This window comes from Chrysochloris asiatica, unplaced genomic scaffold (assembly GCF_000296735.1).
Source record: "Chrysochloris asiatica unplaced genomic scaffold, ChrAsi1.0 scaffold00112, whole genome shotgun sequence".
NCBI lineage: Eukaryota > Metazoa > Chordata > Mammalia > Afrosoricida > Chrysochloridae > Chrysochloris > Chrysochloris asiatica.
Genome location: NW_006408630.1, coordinates 9,107,961 through 9,124,853, shown reverse-complemented (window position 1 = coordinate 9,124,853; position 16,893 = coordinate 9,107,961). Strand labels below are relative to the sequence as shown.

The following is a 16,893-nucleotide window of genomic DNA, read 5'->3' as shown; positions in this document are numbered from 1 at the left end:
GAGTAACCTGCTACTTGATGAACTTTACCTATACTTATGGATGTAGTAGCTCAAAAAAGGGTACAAATCTTTACAGTGAGGATCACTCCCACCCCTAGATACACAGGTTGACATTGGCTACCCAAAATAGGGGTTGGGGGCCTATAAAAGCAAGAAGTGACTGGCTTACAAGTGTTCAAGAGGGAGCCTAGTTCCAGACAGGGCGGGAAATGGTAGAATCACCACTGAATGATTTCCAATTGGTTGGGACCGGGCTGGCGAAGGAAATGGAGATAAGACTCTTGTGTTACAATAGTGAATAATTGCCATCAGGACTGACTGTGAGGGTAGGAAATATAGAGGTAGACGTTTTTTGACAAAAGGAAGAGAGTGACTGATTTTGCAGCCCAGGGGCAGAAGTCCCTGGAACCGTCAAGTGAAAAGAACAGAGAGCAGGACCCTACCCAGAGAGGCAGTGATGCCAGGGATGGAGACAGAGAGGATGACATGGACAGATGGAGCGGCTGGGGACACAGGACTCAGGGAGGGAGAGGACTGTGTGCTGCTGGCCACGGGGCACTGTGTGGTGTACCCTTTGGTGACTGAATGATGCATGGAGGGGATTGTAATCATTGCAATGAAACGAAATATGACAGGATGACTATAAAGCTGATGTTCTCCCATGTAAACCTCACAATAAAAACTTGGAAAAAAAAATCCCTATGGCACACAGGTGTTGCCATGAGTTGTAAGTGATTCAACAGCAACCTGGTATTGACGGGTTACAGTATATTATTATCTAAAGGCAATAAAAATATATATTCTGAGTTGTTCAGGGTCCTTTTGGTTTGAGAGGGATTAACGTGTTCAAATTGCATGACTCAAAATATTATGTGAAGAAAATACAAGACTTTTCAGTAATTACTGTTGTTCTCAAAAAGTACCATGATAAGCACTAGACTACAAACCACAAGGTCTTCGGTTCAAACCCACCAGCAGCTCTGCAGGAGAAAGATCAGGCTTTCTGCTCCCCCTAAAATTAAGAAGTTTAAGAAACCCTATACAACGTCATTATGGGCCGGAACCGACTGGACAGCACTTAATCACAACAATAGAAAAATGGTGTATTAAGTCTAGAAACCACTTACTTGGTCAACTGATTTTGATTATCTCACAAAATTCACTCATTAGGCTGAGAGCTTAAGAACAAAATTTCTACTGAAATATACAGCCATAGTCTTTAAAAACAAGAAGGAATGAAACAGTCACTTCATCACAAGAAAGTTAAGATCCTTGACCCTATGCAGCTTATCCTAGTGCTAAAGGGATGTCATACAGAGATAAATAATTTGAAAATTAATAAAGTAGGGTAAGGGTATGGAGAAAAGAAAGTCACACTGGCCAGGTAATGTCTGAGTAATGGTTTAAATAGAGTGAAGGCCTGACCTTGCAGACATGCACTGAGGAAACAAGCTTAATTATGCACAAGCACATCAAAAAGAAAAGCCCAAGATAAGGCACCTTAGCATGTCTTAGCAATAGCTCTGAAAAGACCAGAACAGTTTAGGACAGAGTTAGATTCTGTAGTAAAATCATGTGAAGAAACTGTGGTAAGTCTTTTATCCTGAGTTAGGGATTCTCAATGTATGTGTCAAGAATTTAAAACATGGTCAATATCAATGAAAGCAGTAATACCACTTAAAACAATTTTCTCAGCCTCAAAGTGAAGCAGCTTACACATGCATATAAAATAAACACAATGGAAAGGCATAAAGAAAATGTTAACAATAGCTATTAAATTGGATGATTTGAGTGTGGACAATAAAAACTTTTCCTGCTTAGCTATATTTTCTAAAGTTTTAAAAGTGAGTATCGATTCCTTTTGTCATAAGAGTAATTCACCACAACTTAAGTAGAAAAAGATGCTAATTACAACTTGTAACGGGGCTATCAATAACCCAATAGCATTATCGCTTGTCTTGAAGGGGGTAACATCGATAGTGACTAAACTGTGAAGCGGCAACTGTTCTAAATTAGAACTATGGAAACACTAGCTTTATACATTTATAAAGCCTGAACTCCCATGTGCAAGGCACCTTCACACACTATGTGGATATACAGGACTAAAAAACCATGGACTTTTCTCCACACAACTTTTGAAGTCCCCTTGTATATGCCTGTGTGTGTGTGTGTGATCACACATATACACACACACACACACACACACACACTACAGCATATTATCTTGATTTAAAATGGCATCTCTGAGCCTATCCTCTAATGATTCTTTTTTAGATTTTATTCAACCACCATCTGAGGTAGTACTACTTCTCTAGTAATGAGGATTACAGTAACTTAGCTAGACAATAAACCTTTAACTTAAAATATATTTGTGAGTGTGTTATTCTTTTAAAACTACTAACAAAAATGGTGGTAGTTATGTGCCGTGGAGTTGGTTCCGAATCACAGCGACTCTGTACAGGGTTTCCAAGGCTGTAAATCTTTATGGGAGCAGAAAGTCTCATCTTTCTCCTGTAGAACAGCTGGTAGTTTCAACTGCTGACCTAAAGGTTCGCAGCCCAATTCGTAACCACTACACTACCAGAGCTCCTTACTAACACAAATAGAAGGTACTAATTTATTTGTGTATACATTTTTCTTTTATTTCAATATTAAAGATATTCAATTTATTATTTATTACTAAAGATTTCAACGATAAAACATTTACCACATTATTTTATTTTCAAGAGTTTGATGTGTCAATCCTGGCACATCCAGTAATTCATTCCATTGTATTGATTCTTTCGAGGGTACTATGTAAGAACTAACTGATCATTTGAGGAGCACCATACATTGCCCAGGAGTCCTGGTGTGGTGCTGTAGGATATGCACCAGGCTGCTAGTCATAGTCCTTTGGTGATTCAAACCCAACAACCGCTCCTCAGAAACCCTACACAGGGTCACTATGAGTCCAAACTGACTCAACGGCACTTAACAAACACCATACTTTGCCCAGGGTCAGCAGAAATCTATACTGTACAAATTTCAAGATGTCCAGTAGATTTTTCTTTCCTTTTTTGGGTGGGGGGTGGGTGGGGGCGTTATATTGGCAAAACTTAAACCAAAGCAAACCAACACTACTGCCATTGAGTCCATTTCAATTCATAGTGATCCTATGTAGAACAGTAGAACTGCTCTTCAAGGATTTTCCGAGACTGTAATTCTTTGGTGGAGTAGCTGGTGGACTTGAACTGCCAACCTGTGGTTAGCAGACAAAAGTTTAACCCATTGCACCACCAGGGCTCCTTGCCTAAAGCTTAGTATAATCAAATGCTGAGTTTGAATCATTATGATACCATCAGCACATAATAAATCTAAGGAGACTCCTTCCTGATTATATCCTCATCCAGCCAATGCTCTAGCCCTTTCCAGGACTCTCTGTCATCCGCACAGATTTATTTACGTTAACAACTGAACAACTCTTTTTAAAAGTAAAATCATCCTAAACTAATACAAACATTTAGTATCCTATCCCTCTATTAAACTCAGTTTACTCAAATTTTAATTCCTTTCTCTGAATTTTTCTGTTAAGACTCTTTGGTAAATGCATATTAATTAATAATTTTAAGTTTAAACCAACAAAATAGAATGGCATTAATCAAGATATACTCTGAAAATCTTATCACTGGAGTAACAGAATCTGTGAGGTCATCAGCATGTACACACTGTGAACACACACACACAAAAGCACTAACATCTTTTAAATGCCTTTAGATGGTACAGGGTTTCCAAGAAGCATCTGGTGGGTTAGAATTGCTGACCTTGCAGTTCAAATCAACCTTGTGATCCAGTGCTTATTCTAAAGCACCAAAAATAAAGTAAATATTTAGCAAACAAATGACTGAATATTCACCCTAGTTTAGAGGCAAGGAAACTGAAGCGGAAAGATGAGTATCTTATCCAAAGACACACAAAGATGGCCTGAGACCAATGCGCTATTTCCATTCAATTCTATAGTCTCCACTTTTACTAACAATTACATGTTGTTATTAAGAGCCATTGGGTTGGTCCTGACCCATAGGTCCCCGAGGAGTGACTGGTGAGCTTGAACTGCCAAACTTGTGGTTCAAACCGACTTTTCAGTCCAGTGCATTAACCCACAGTGCCACACGAGGACTCCATTGCAGGTAGGCTCACCATAATCAAATTAAACACAATATAAGAGAGATGTAATTGTGTTAAGGAGTCCTAGTGGGGTGCTGCGGGTTAATGCTCCAGACTGCAAAGCCATCTGAACTGCAAGGTTGGAGGTTCAAGCTCACCAGCTGCTCTTTGGGAACCCTATATTGGGTTGCTATGGGTTGGAATCAACTTGACGGCATTTCACAACAACAACAACAACAATTATATTAAATCTGGCTAACAGGGAATCCTGATGCGGCACTGTAGGATAAGCACTGGACAGCAAACCACAAGGTCGGCCATTCAAACTTACCAGCTGCTCCTCAGAAACCCTAAACAGAGAGTTGCAATGAGTTGGAATTGACTAGACAGCACATTACAACAACAACAGTGATTAGAGTTAGGTAGTAAATTTATTCTGGATTTTCTAGAAGCCAGCACAAAAATGTTAGACAAAACTTCTGTATTAAGGAAATGTTTGACTTATCTTTATAGATTCAACAGAGGAGTCTGGCAGATGAAGTATGTAAGCTGTCTTCTTAGAACCCTAAAATTAATTCATCTACTTATTCAACATCTATTTACTAACTTCATGTAATGAGCCTGTCAATGGTATATGAGATGGTGACAGAGCAATGATTTCAGATTGACAAAGTTCCTGTTCTGTGGATTTTTCCCCCCCTTTCCTGAGGGCAGCAGAGGTAGAATGAATAACCAGATAATGAAGAGTAGATGCTACTCGTGGGGACTCTATGTGTGTCAGAAGTAGATCTGTGCTCCACTGGGTTTTCAATGGCTGCATTCATTCAGAGGGAGTCCTGGTGTGGTGCTGTAGCATAAGAACTGGGCTGCAAGGTCAACTTCAACTGTATGGTTGGCAGTTCAAATTGACCAGCTGCACCTCGAAAACCCTACATAAGGCTGCTAGGTTTCGGAACTGAGTTGACGGCACTTAACAACAACAGTCTTTCAGAAGTAGATCACCAGACGTATCTCAGGGTGGGCTTGAAACACCAACCCTTCAGTTAACAGCCAAGTGTGTTAACCATTTACACCATCCAGGGATCATTTCAGTTATATATTACTAACTACTAGAAAGAGATGACTAAAAGGGGCAATTAAAGTGGGTAAGTAAACTAATTGGGAAGGTTAAATATTTTCGATTGGGCAACTAGGGAAGAGTGTTCTGAGAAAATGGAATCTGAGATGAGAGATGAATAAATATCAAAAAGCCAGTCAACACAAAAACCTGGGAAAAGAGCTTCAACAGATGGAACAAAAAGAACAAAGGCCATAGGTGAGAAGAACCTGGGAATGTTCATAAAGCAGAAAAAAGTAGAGGTAGCTGGAGGGTAGAGACTAGAAATAGGGAACTGGGAGAGGGATGGGCTCATAGAAGGAGGGCTTTTTAACTAGAATGGAACATTACTGGATTTTTTTCCAATAGGAAATTATAACAAGATTCAGTTATGTTTTACAAGATCATCCTCTTGGAAAGGTAGGAGGGATGATGGGTTATAAGGTACTAAAACAAGCAGAGAGACAAGCTAGAATGGAGTAACATAAGGAGCTCTAGTAGCGTAGTGGTTACGAATCGGGCTGTGAACTGCAAGGTCAGCAGTTCAAAATACCAGCTGTACCGTGTGAGAAAGATGAGGCTTTCTGCTCCTGTAAAGATTTACAGCTTCGGAAACCCTGTGCAGGGTCACTATGAGTCGGAACCAACTCCACGGCACATAAACACCATCACCAAATCCATCTGTACTAAAGCAAACACATGAAAAAATACCCTTTCAAAACCTAACCTGGTGGTACTTAGGCTACTTAATTTACTCTTGGCTATTAATTATAAGGATTGATGGCTTGAACCTACCCAGAGCTGCCATGGAAGACAGGTCTGGTGATCTCCTTCCAAAAGATTGTTGTTGTTGTTATGTGCTACTAGAGCTCCTTATTTCTATCAACAGGAATAACAAATTTCCTGAAATATCAATCTTTCCTTTTTAGGTATCAATTCATAGAACTCAGTTAAAAATTACAATCATGAGAAACTTAATAGTAACCAAAACACCAAAAACTAAAACACATCAAGTACATGAGACCTCAGCTTTGATTTTGTGTCCTCTAACATGAAAAAAATGTTCTGGCATCTGTGACTTTTAGATGCTTAAGAACTGGAATAGTACATCTTCATGTATATATGGCTAAATAAACCTTATTCTAATGCACACCAAGTACAGAAAACTGTGACTCAGAACTATATTTTTATTATAGAAAACTGAAGAACAAGAAATGAAAAGTAAGTGGGTTGCGAAATAAACATCAATGCAAACAGTAAATAAATGATAAGGCCATAAACTTCATTGGTGAAAGGAGGAGAAAAGTTATCAATTATACAATTGTCAGGACTTCTATATATCCCAGTTAATGGTGGTTCAAATCTGTGAGATATTTTTAAGTGAATCAAACAATAACTAAAGATACAATCATGTTTAATTCAGATAAAGTGGGAAGGGTGTGAAGATGATTGGTGTGTGTGTGTGTGTGTGTGTGTGTGTGTGTGTGTATGTATGTATGTATGTATATATATAGATATATATATACATACTACTAACTACATCCAAAAAGCTGTTTCCACCCTGAATCGGTTCCAGGGTAGCTAGAGTCACTAAACGGTGGCGGTGGTGGTGATGTGCCGTGGAGTCGGTTCCGACTCATAGCGACCTGGTACAGAGTTTCTGAGGCCGTAAATCTTTACGGGAGCAGAAAGCCTCATCTTTCTCCCGCGGAACAGCTGGTAGTTTCGAACTGCTGACCTTAAGGTTCACAGTTTATTCGAAACCACTATGCTACCAGAGTCACTAAGTAGTTAGGAGAAATTCTTGAAGTGGCAGTTCCACGATTCCTGAAGGGGTCTCCTCGGAGTTTTACATGTGGAAGAAAAAGCTTAAATAAGCTTCTCCCTCCAAGTCAGTGCTGATACATGGAAATTACTTGGCCTACTTGAGAGCATCTTTAATTGATATGGTTAGTACTATTACTGTGTCACTGTGTTAGAAAAAGCCAGGTGTTTCTCTTAGTTGATGCGAGGGAAATGGCTCAAAAAGAACAATTGCCATTTTTGTGGAGTTGCGAGGGAAGTAAGAAAGAGGAGGACCCAATGAAGTCAGACATAGGAGCTTTAATGTACTTTTCAGTAAAGAAACTTTAACCTGAAGTTAGTCAATTTTCTTAAATTAAAATATATAGATGATTTCACTGTGAAGCAGTCTAATATCAAATATGTTACACTTAGCATATACAAATTTCAGTGCTAACACCTCTTTTGGCAACAGTTTCCATCTCATGCAATTTTGCAGAGAGAGGAGGGGGAGAATGAAATCATGGCTTAAGAATCTGGCAACTGCTTGACTTCACTGTAAAGAAGCATCATTAAGAAGCTAGGAATCTGAGTCACTTAATATCAGGCTTCAGCTAAATTCTTAAATGGTTACATAACAGCACTAATTTTTAAGAACAAGAAAGGATTTTAAAAAATGCTTTAGGATATTCTCTTTCTGCTTTACACACCACAAAAATTATTTTATGCTTTCATATACATGTTACTTATTTGTTTTTTCTCCTGCAAAATGAAAGATCTCCACAGCTTTACATAAATATCCATTATTAACCTGATTATCTTAGATTATGTCTTTGGGGGGGGGCAGTAAGTAATTTATCTATGATAATTCTTCATGTTTGGAATATATGGTAAAATATGAAACATTCTACTGAAATAATTAAGACACATAAAGCTCCAATGGGCCTACACATTATCAAATAACTGAATAAAAAATTTAAAAGCATGCTTTAAAGCTTAGATGTTTTTCAGCTGAGATGTCTGAAACCACAAAGACAATGCACCTGAATAAATAACAAAAGTTTTCATTCAAGCTTTTATATATGACATAAAGTACATAATGTTTAAATTCTAGGAAATGAATGAAGAAAACATTTGGAAATTAATAATGATTTTTTTTTAATCTTTTGAACTTCCAGAAAAATAAATTTCCTAAAATTAACTATCATAAAATTAGAAAAACAAATACATAATTTCAATGTTTATTATTTACCAAAAGCACTTTTGTGAGAACAAGTAACGCAAACAACTACTATTAATTTATTTAAGCTGTAAGAGCTACTTAAACCCAGCATTTTGAAAGGGATGCAAAGAATCAGATAAAAGAAGACATTATCGTAACTTCATAAAAATATTTAGTGTTTAGAGCCACAAGAATGCAAATAACCATGTCCCTCTTACATGTTCAGCATTAAATTATCTTTCACAGAGCAAAAAGTATTTTATTTTTTTGACAGATAAAGCGATATGTAGTTAAGAGGTACAGAACTCCCACATCCTGGGCTTTTCAACTGCTATTCTTAAAAGAAATCAGCAGTTATGAGCTCCATAATGACTATTTTAAATCCTCTGAATCACACAGCAATAAAAAAACAACAACACTGTATAGCATAATATATAATGGCATATTTAAATATGATCCAAAATTCCATGCCTCCCTAACCTATATTAAGTTGTGAACAAATAAAAGACATTTCTACCTTGATCATTTCTGTTAGCAAAGGTTAACTAGAAAGCCCAGCCTTAGGAAGAAACCGAATACATACCATGATATAGTCTCTTTCGTTAGAAAAGGCAAGAAGAACAGATTTAAATTAAGACTTGGTGTATAAAAGCTGAAAGCATAGAATTTGTATCCACATAATGAACTGATGTCTCCTCTAAAGACGTCAGATTGCTGTTCAGCTAAACTATCTAAAAATACCTCCTTGCAAACACACACACATGAAATGACTACAAAGACAGGTCTTACTAAGCAGCTCTACTTGCACAAAATCACTTAATAAATGGGGGAAGTTTTTAAAATACTTAGGGAAGAAATTAACAGAATTTTTTCATATTAATTATGATCTTTTATGAGCTATTCTGCAAACACCATTTCTAAAGTGAATAAAAGACCTTAAAGAAAAATGCAATTATCCTCAGCTATCCAACAGAAAACCATGCTCTATGAACTAAAATTAGATAACAAAACTAAATCTCCAAATTAACGTCAACTTCTATTTGAGAACCATGAAGAGTCAACTTTCCTAACTGGAAGAGTGGGAATTAAAATTACTGATTCCCACTGTGAGTCAAGTGTGGATGACACCGTAACACAAAGAAAACAAAACTCATAACTGGACCAATAAGCAGCATCATGATAAACAGAGGAAAAGACTGAAGGATTTCATTTTATTTGGATCACAATCAACATTCTTGGATATGTCGTTGTTGTTGTTGTTAAGTACCATCGAGTCGGTTCCGATCCATAGCGACCATGAACAGGGTTTCTGAGGCTGTAAATCTTTATGGGAGCAGAAAGCCTCATCTTTCTCCTGCGGAGCAGCTGGTAGTTTTGAACTGCTGACCTTGCAGTTCGCAGCCCAATTCGTAACTATGCTACCAGAGCTCCTTTCTTGGATATAGCAGTCAAGAAATCAAATGATGTATAGTACTGGATAAATCTTCTGCAAAAGACCTCTTTAAAGTGTCTAAAAGTAAAGATGTCACCTTGAGGACAAGCATGTGCCTTACCCAAGCCATGGTAATTTTCAATCACTCCATACGTGTATTTATGTGAAAGTTGGACAATGAATAAGGAAGACTAAAGAAAAATTGATGCCTCTGAGTAATACTCATGGGCAAAGAATACTGAATATACCATGGAATGTCCAAAGAATGCATTAATCTGTCTTGGAAGATGTACAGCCAGAATATTCCTTAGAAGCAAGTCTGGTGAAATTTTACCTTGGGTACTTTGGATACATTATTAAGAGGGACCAGTCGCTAGAGCAGGACATCATGCTTGATAAAGTTGAGGGTCAGCAAAGAAGAGAAAAATCCTCAATGAGATGGACTGACACAATGCTGGAAACCATGTGCTCAAACACATTAACAAACAACCTGTGAGTCGTTAACAACCTTTTACAGACTAAGAAAAATGGCTCAGAACATTTAGATACTCTGCATAATGTTACATAGCTACCAAAAAGAACTGGGATTCCAACCCACATGTGAAGGATGGAGAACATTATAATCAATCTACTGATATGTGCCATTCAATTGGGGCTTTAAGGTTTGAAAAAAGATTCCAAAACCATCCATTCCTTTTATATTTTCCTAATTAAAACCTTGGAGCACTGGTGTAGTGCTATAGCATAAGCAATGGATTACTAACCTCAAGGTTGGCAGTTCAAACCCACCAGCTGCTCCTCGGAAACATTGTCCAGGGTTGTGATGAGTCAGAACCAACTCAATAGCACTTAACAACAACTTAAGCCTCAAGTTTTTAATGATTAAAAAAAGCAGTACATGTAAAGTATTTGTAAGATATTTATAACTATTATTATATGTGTCACTAATCTTCAAAACAATGTCAGGTTGTTGATGTTGTTAAGTGCCATAGAGTCAGTTCCGATCCATAGCAACCCTGTATAGGGTTTCTGAGGAGCGGCTAGTGAGCTTTAACCGTTGACCTTGCAGCTCAAACCATCTTTGCAGTCCAAAGAATTAACCCAAAGTGCCACACCAGTACTCCGGGTAAATAGGTATTATAATCATGATCTCCATTTTGAAGTGAGAAAACAGAAACTCCAAAAGGTTAAATGACTTTCCCGCTAGTCACTCAGCTAATTAGCATCATCAGAATAAAGACTCAAACCTAAATATTTTAATACCACAAAAAATAATAAGAGCTAGTTAGAGCAGTTCCTTCATATTACTACATGGAAAGGTCACAGCTGAAAAGCAAAAGATTTTCCTTTAACTATCTCTCTCAGCATGTATGAAGACAATAGACAATGAACACTGTTATCAAGCAAGTTTTACTGTCTTATGAGGTTTTATTATGCTTCCCATTTGCTCTCAGGCTCAGCTTAACACTTTAAAGCCACTCTTACCACCAACTGAAAAGAAGTATCATTTTCTATATCAGACTTGGATGACAAAGGAGAGAATAGCATTGAAAAAAGTAATGTGTTACACTAAACAATAAAGTCAGTGGAGTCCTGGTGTAGCACTTGTAGGATCTGCTCTAATTATGCCCAACTCCAGAGCCCCGCCCATTGTCTTTCTAAAAGATACTCTATGAGAACACACAGTGGCTTCATACAATAAATACTGAAATGCAAACCACAAGATCCGCAGTTCGAGCCCACCAGCTGCTCCATGGGAGAAAGAGGAGGCTTTCTGCTCCCACAAAGATTTAAAGCCTCTGAAACCCTATCTAACGCCACTATGAATCAGAACTGACTTGGCACTTAACAACAGCCGACGTGACATTTAAACCACAACAACAGCAACAAAAGGTACTATACGTTCTACAGTCCTGAGAATAAGTGTCATAGTTGTTGGAGGTTAAAGAAATGTTAAAATTGCATAAAGATGAAATCTAATTATTATTCATTTATTTGTATTCTAAATGCTAACAAAATGTTGCTAAGTCTGGCTGACTGAGAAAACTCCTTCATCTGGCTATATGCTAAAATTAGCTCCTTATAAATTTCTTATCTAACTGGAAACAAATTAAGAGAGCAATCATATCACCCAAACAATACAGTAAAAGAACAAGATTCTTTTCTAGAGTCTAAACTCAGATGAATTTGAAAGATTTGTAGAGAACTATACTGATATAGATGGGAATCTCAGGTAAGTATGTTCTCCTTTTCATAAAAGATTAAATTACCAAAAAACCATTTTCATGTGCATAATTAAAGAGTAATTCTTCTTAAAACAAAACGCTTCCTTCAATAACAAGGTACAGCTACTGTACATTTTATAGTAGAGAGGGTAGTAGTTACTGTATTACATCTATGAAACCCTTTTGAACCTTGTTCTAAAGAAAATCAACTCTGAATGTAGGTGAAGGAGTATCCTGCTCTCATACCTGCTGAAGAGAATTATAATCCACAGGACATATACAAAACCAAAAGAATTTTCAATCTTTTAAATAATGCACTATAGGAACAAAGCATCTAGGCATATCATACAGCATCCAAAAAAAATATCTTCCTGAGCATATGTGTGCTTATGTGTGTATGCATGCTTGTATGAACAGAAAAAGATGGTCAGTGGCTCAATTATGTATTAACCATGTTACTTTGGGCAAGCCACTTTACTTACCTGCCTTCTCTAAAGTCTAGAAAGGGGATTACATAAAGAGTTCTGTTGTGATGATTAAATGAGATAGCTTATGAAGGGTTTAGAACAATACCTTGAATGTGGTGGTGTGCCGTGGAGTGAGTTCCGACTCATAGTGACCCTGCATAGGGTTTCTGAGGCTGTAAATCTTTCTGGTGCGGAACGGCTGAGAGTTTCAAACTTTCAAACTGCTGACCTTGAAGTTAGAAGCCCAATTCATAACTACTATGCTAGAGGTCCTTCAATTTTAGCTACTCTTTTCTACCATAAGGATGAATTAGTAAACAGAAGGTTGCCTGTTGAATCTGGAACTATAGGGGGGAAGAGGCCAGTCTATTTAAGGACACACAGAACACATTTTACTTGAACAAGTGAATTTTCAGTAAGGAAACTGAGTAGACAAGTAGTGTATCTGATTCCTTAAGTATCTCCACACTATTACTATTGCAATTATATGAGTGCAATTATAATATAAATAATCATATTAATGGCTAATATCACATTTAGTTTGTTCAAAGCGGCACCTTTACTTGTTTTTAAAAATCTAGACACCGCTGAAATTAGAATCCATCTTACAATCAGTGAAAACAGAGTAGTGGGTCAATTAAATAGTAGCATTTTTCTAAACTAAGAGAAATCAATGAAGTATTAGATTCCATTAAAATATGGTATTTTCATTTAAATATCAATATTTAAAGAAAATAACCCCAGGAAATTATTGACTTCCTTACCTGCTAACACAGTAATACAGTTAGAAGTGCAGTATTACCTAGTCAACTTTGCCCAGATCAATAGAGATGGTTTCCTCTACTAGTAAACCTCAATGAAGACCTAAAATGAAGCCAATACTTTAGGAAGCCTAGTCATGAGTACTATAATTTTATGGTTGTGTCTTGGCCACAACACACATTTTATCGTATCGTCAATAGTTGGTTAATTATTACATGTGTCTATAGAATTAGATTTTAAAAAACCTGACCTTGAGCATTCAAATTTCTCTACAATCTGACTTCTAGTTCATGAACCTGACTTTTCTTCTGTTGTTCCTCCATCTCAGCTAAGCTGATTGCTTGTTGATACACATAAATAATTTAGATTCAGTGATTTAGGTTATTTCTTTTGCCTTGAAAAAACTTTCCCTCAATTTCCTTTTTCCTTCTTACCTTTGGTATGTCTTGCTGCATCTTCTGCATGCCGTCAAGTCAGTTACGACTCCATAGTGAGCCTGCATAGGGTTTCCCAGGTGGTAAATCTTTACAGGACCAGAAAGTCACATCTTTCAACCATGGAGTAGCTGGCTGATTCAAACTGCTGACCTTGCAGCTAGCAATCCAATTCATAAATTGTCATTCTACTAGGGATTCTTTTTGTATGTCCTATTGTTGTAGGCCAATGCGTTGGACTGCAAAGTCGTTTGAACCACAAGGTCGGTGGTTCAAGTTCACCAGTCACTCCTTGGAAACTCTATACAGGGTCGCTATGGATCGGAACCAACTCGACAGCACTTAACAACAACAACAATTGTTGTTAAGTTCCATCAAATTGGTTCCATGTATAAGATTCCCGAGTAGCAATGGCTGGTAAGTCTGAACCACTAACTTGCGGTTAGCAGTCCAGTGCTTATCCTACAGTGCTACATCACCCAGCCCTAATTTGTGCTATATTGTTATTGTTAGGTACCATCAAGTCAGTTTGAACTCATGGTGACCTTATGCACAACAGAATGAACTACTGCCCACTACAGTGCCACCCTCACAATTGTTATGTTTGTGCCCATTGCTGCTGCTATCATGTTAATCCATCTTCTTGGGGTTTTTTCTCTTTCATTCTGACCCTTCACTTTACATAGCATGATGTCTGTCCATTTCCAGGGACAGTAAGTCTAAAGTATCACAGACAGAGTCTCAACATCCTCACATCTAAGAAGTATTCTGGTTGGATAAAAATCTGTTTGTTCTTCTGGAAGTCCATGGTACTTTCAATATTCTCTGTCAGCATCATGATTCAAATACATCTATTCTTCTCCTATCTTCCTTATTCCACTTTCGCATGCATATTAAGACAACTGAAAATATCTTAGCATGGATCAGGAGCACCTGAGCCCTCAAACTATCATCCTTGCTCTTGAACACACATTTAGTATTTCCTTATTCTGTTTGAATGACTGCCTCTTGGTCTAAGTGCAAATTTCCCATGGGCACATTTAATTGTTCTGGAATTCCCATCACTTGCAATGTTATTCATACTTTGTTATCATCTACATAGTCAAATGTCTTTGCATCGTCAATAAAGCACAAGTAAACTTCTTTCTGGAATTCTCTGCTTTCAACCATGATCTATCTGATGCCAGAAATGATACCTAGCCCTAGTTCCAAGTACTCTTTTGAATCTGGCTTAAATCTGACAGTTCACTTTTAAAATTATCTTCAGCAAAATTTTACTGGCATGTGTTATTAATGATACTGTTGGATGATTTCTGCACTCCACTGGGTCATCTCTCTTTGGAATGGGCACAAATATGGATCTCTTCCAATGGGCTGGCATAGCTCATATTTCCATCTTTATGGACATTTCAAGTTGCAAGTTACATTCCTGCCTGTGCACTCCTATGTATGTTTTGTCCACACCACTCACCCACCATTACTAAATTATATGCTACTCCATCTAAACGCAAAATGACATTTTTTAACCTCTTTTACAGAACTCAGAGATATACCACAAGTAAGCATTCCAAATATGCTGGTTCATTATTAATTTTCTTATCTCAAAAGGCAAATAAGCAGAACATATAATTTCAAAACAAAACAAAATGAAATGTCTTACAAGAAAAAAAGAACAAGAATTTAAATAATGTTTCATACATTTTTGTAACACCAAACATAGTTCTTTTTATATAATATGATAAAGCTGTTGGGTTAGTTAATGAGTGTTCTTATCCCCCATATATCTTTTAACTTCTGTGTTTTAATATCTATATTTATTCTTTTCTGTTAAGTCACATTTAATAAGTACAGAAAAATATCAATTTTGGATATTTTGTCAGTTTACATTAAAGCACTTTCCCTAAATGAAGACTATACTCTTATATTGAACTATAGAAGCTAAAGGAGCCTTGTTCTAAGAAAAAAAAACTGAAGGCATTTAACTTACTCATATTTCTTTTTAAAGCAAAACTAACTTTTCATTTAATATCACAACTGTCAACTTTTCAACAGACATGCTTTAATTCTTCCTTTTATCAGACTGTTAACTTTTCAGAAGGGACAATAAGAAAACAGGATTAATGAAAGGGAAAGAAATCTAGAAATAGGCCAAGTAAAATAAATTTATTAAAATATTACAACATTAAGACTCATATGCATGCAACGGAAAGGGAGAAGCCAAGAAATATTGCCATATGTGTTTACATTTCCCATGGTGGTGGTGGTGGTTATGTGCCATGGAGTGGTTCTGCCTCATAGCAACCCTATAAAGGGTTTCCAAGACTGTAAATCTTTAAGGGAGCAGAAAGCCTCATCTTTCTCCCGTAGAACCGCTGGTAGTTTCAAATTGTTGACCATGAGATTAACATCCCAACCCAACTCTTAACCACTATTGAAATTTCACTTAACTTAGTCATTTGATGCAGTAATCTTAACTTCTTGTATCTTAAAATTTACATAAGCTTCAAGAAGAGCACAACTGTGTGACTACAGTAAGCTTTATTAAAACCACGTCTGATTCTTTCTTATATTTTGAGTGTAATTCTACTACTAAATGCAAAAGAACTTCAGCAAACAACGTCCCATGCAAAATTTAATATATATGAGTTAACATACATAGTAAACTTGAAAACTATAAACAGAGCTGCTCATGACAACAGCACCATGAAAGTAATGATATGCCTCTAAAATTCACTCTTCTTAAATATATATTCTACACATATTGTGGAGAGAGAGAAAAGCAAAAAAAACCCCACAAAACTGAAGAAAATGCCTAATGCAATACGTCCTTTGATCTCTTGACTGCTGCTTCCTTGACTGTTGACAGTTGATCCAAGAAGAATGAAGTCCTTGACAACTTCAATCTTTTCTCCTTGATAAGAATGTTGTTTATTGGACCAGTGGTGAGGATTTTTGTTTTCTTTACATTGAGATGTAATCCACACCAAAGGCTATGCTCTTTGATCTTCATCAGTAAATGTTTTAAATCCTCTTCACTTTCAGCAAGCAAGTTTGTATCATCTGCATATCACAGGTTGTAAGACTCTTCCTCCGATCCTGACACCACATTTTTCTTCATAGAACCCAGCTTCTCTGATTATTTGCTCCGCATACAGGTTGAATAAGTCTGGTGAAAAAAATACAACCCTGTGGCTCACCTTTTTTAATTTTAAAACATTCAGGCTTCTATTCAAACAACTGCCTCTTGGTCCAGGTACAGATTCCTCATGAGCACAATTAAGTATTCTGGAATACTCATACTTCGCAATGTTGTCCATAGCTTGTCATGAT

At 37.0% G+C, this 16,893-nt stretch overlaps 1 protein-coding gene across 2 annotated transcripts in view; it reads right to left on the bottom strand.

Annotated features, from left to right (window-relative positions):
* Window positions 1-16,893, bottom strand: part of RAPGEF2 (Rap guanine nucleotide exchange factor (GEF) 2) — a 234,476-nt gene that overhangs the window by 86,692 nt on the left and 130,891 nt on the right. The window contains exon 6 of one of the 2 annotated variants that reach the window (XM_006867928.1): window positions 8,753-8,760. The exons of the other annotated variant lie outside the window; for it this stretch is intronic. Coding sequence (XP_006867990.1) covers window positions 8,753-8,760 — 8 coding nt within the window. The remainder of the gene's footprint in view (window positions 1-8,752; window positions 8,761-16,893) is intronic. 2 annotated transcript variants of the gene reach the window in all.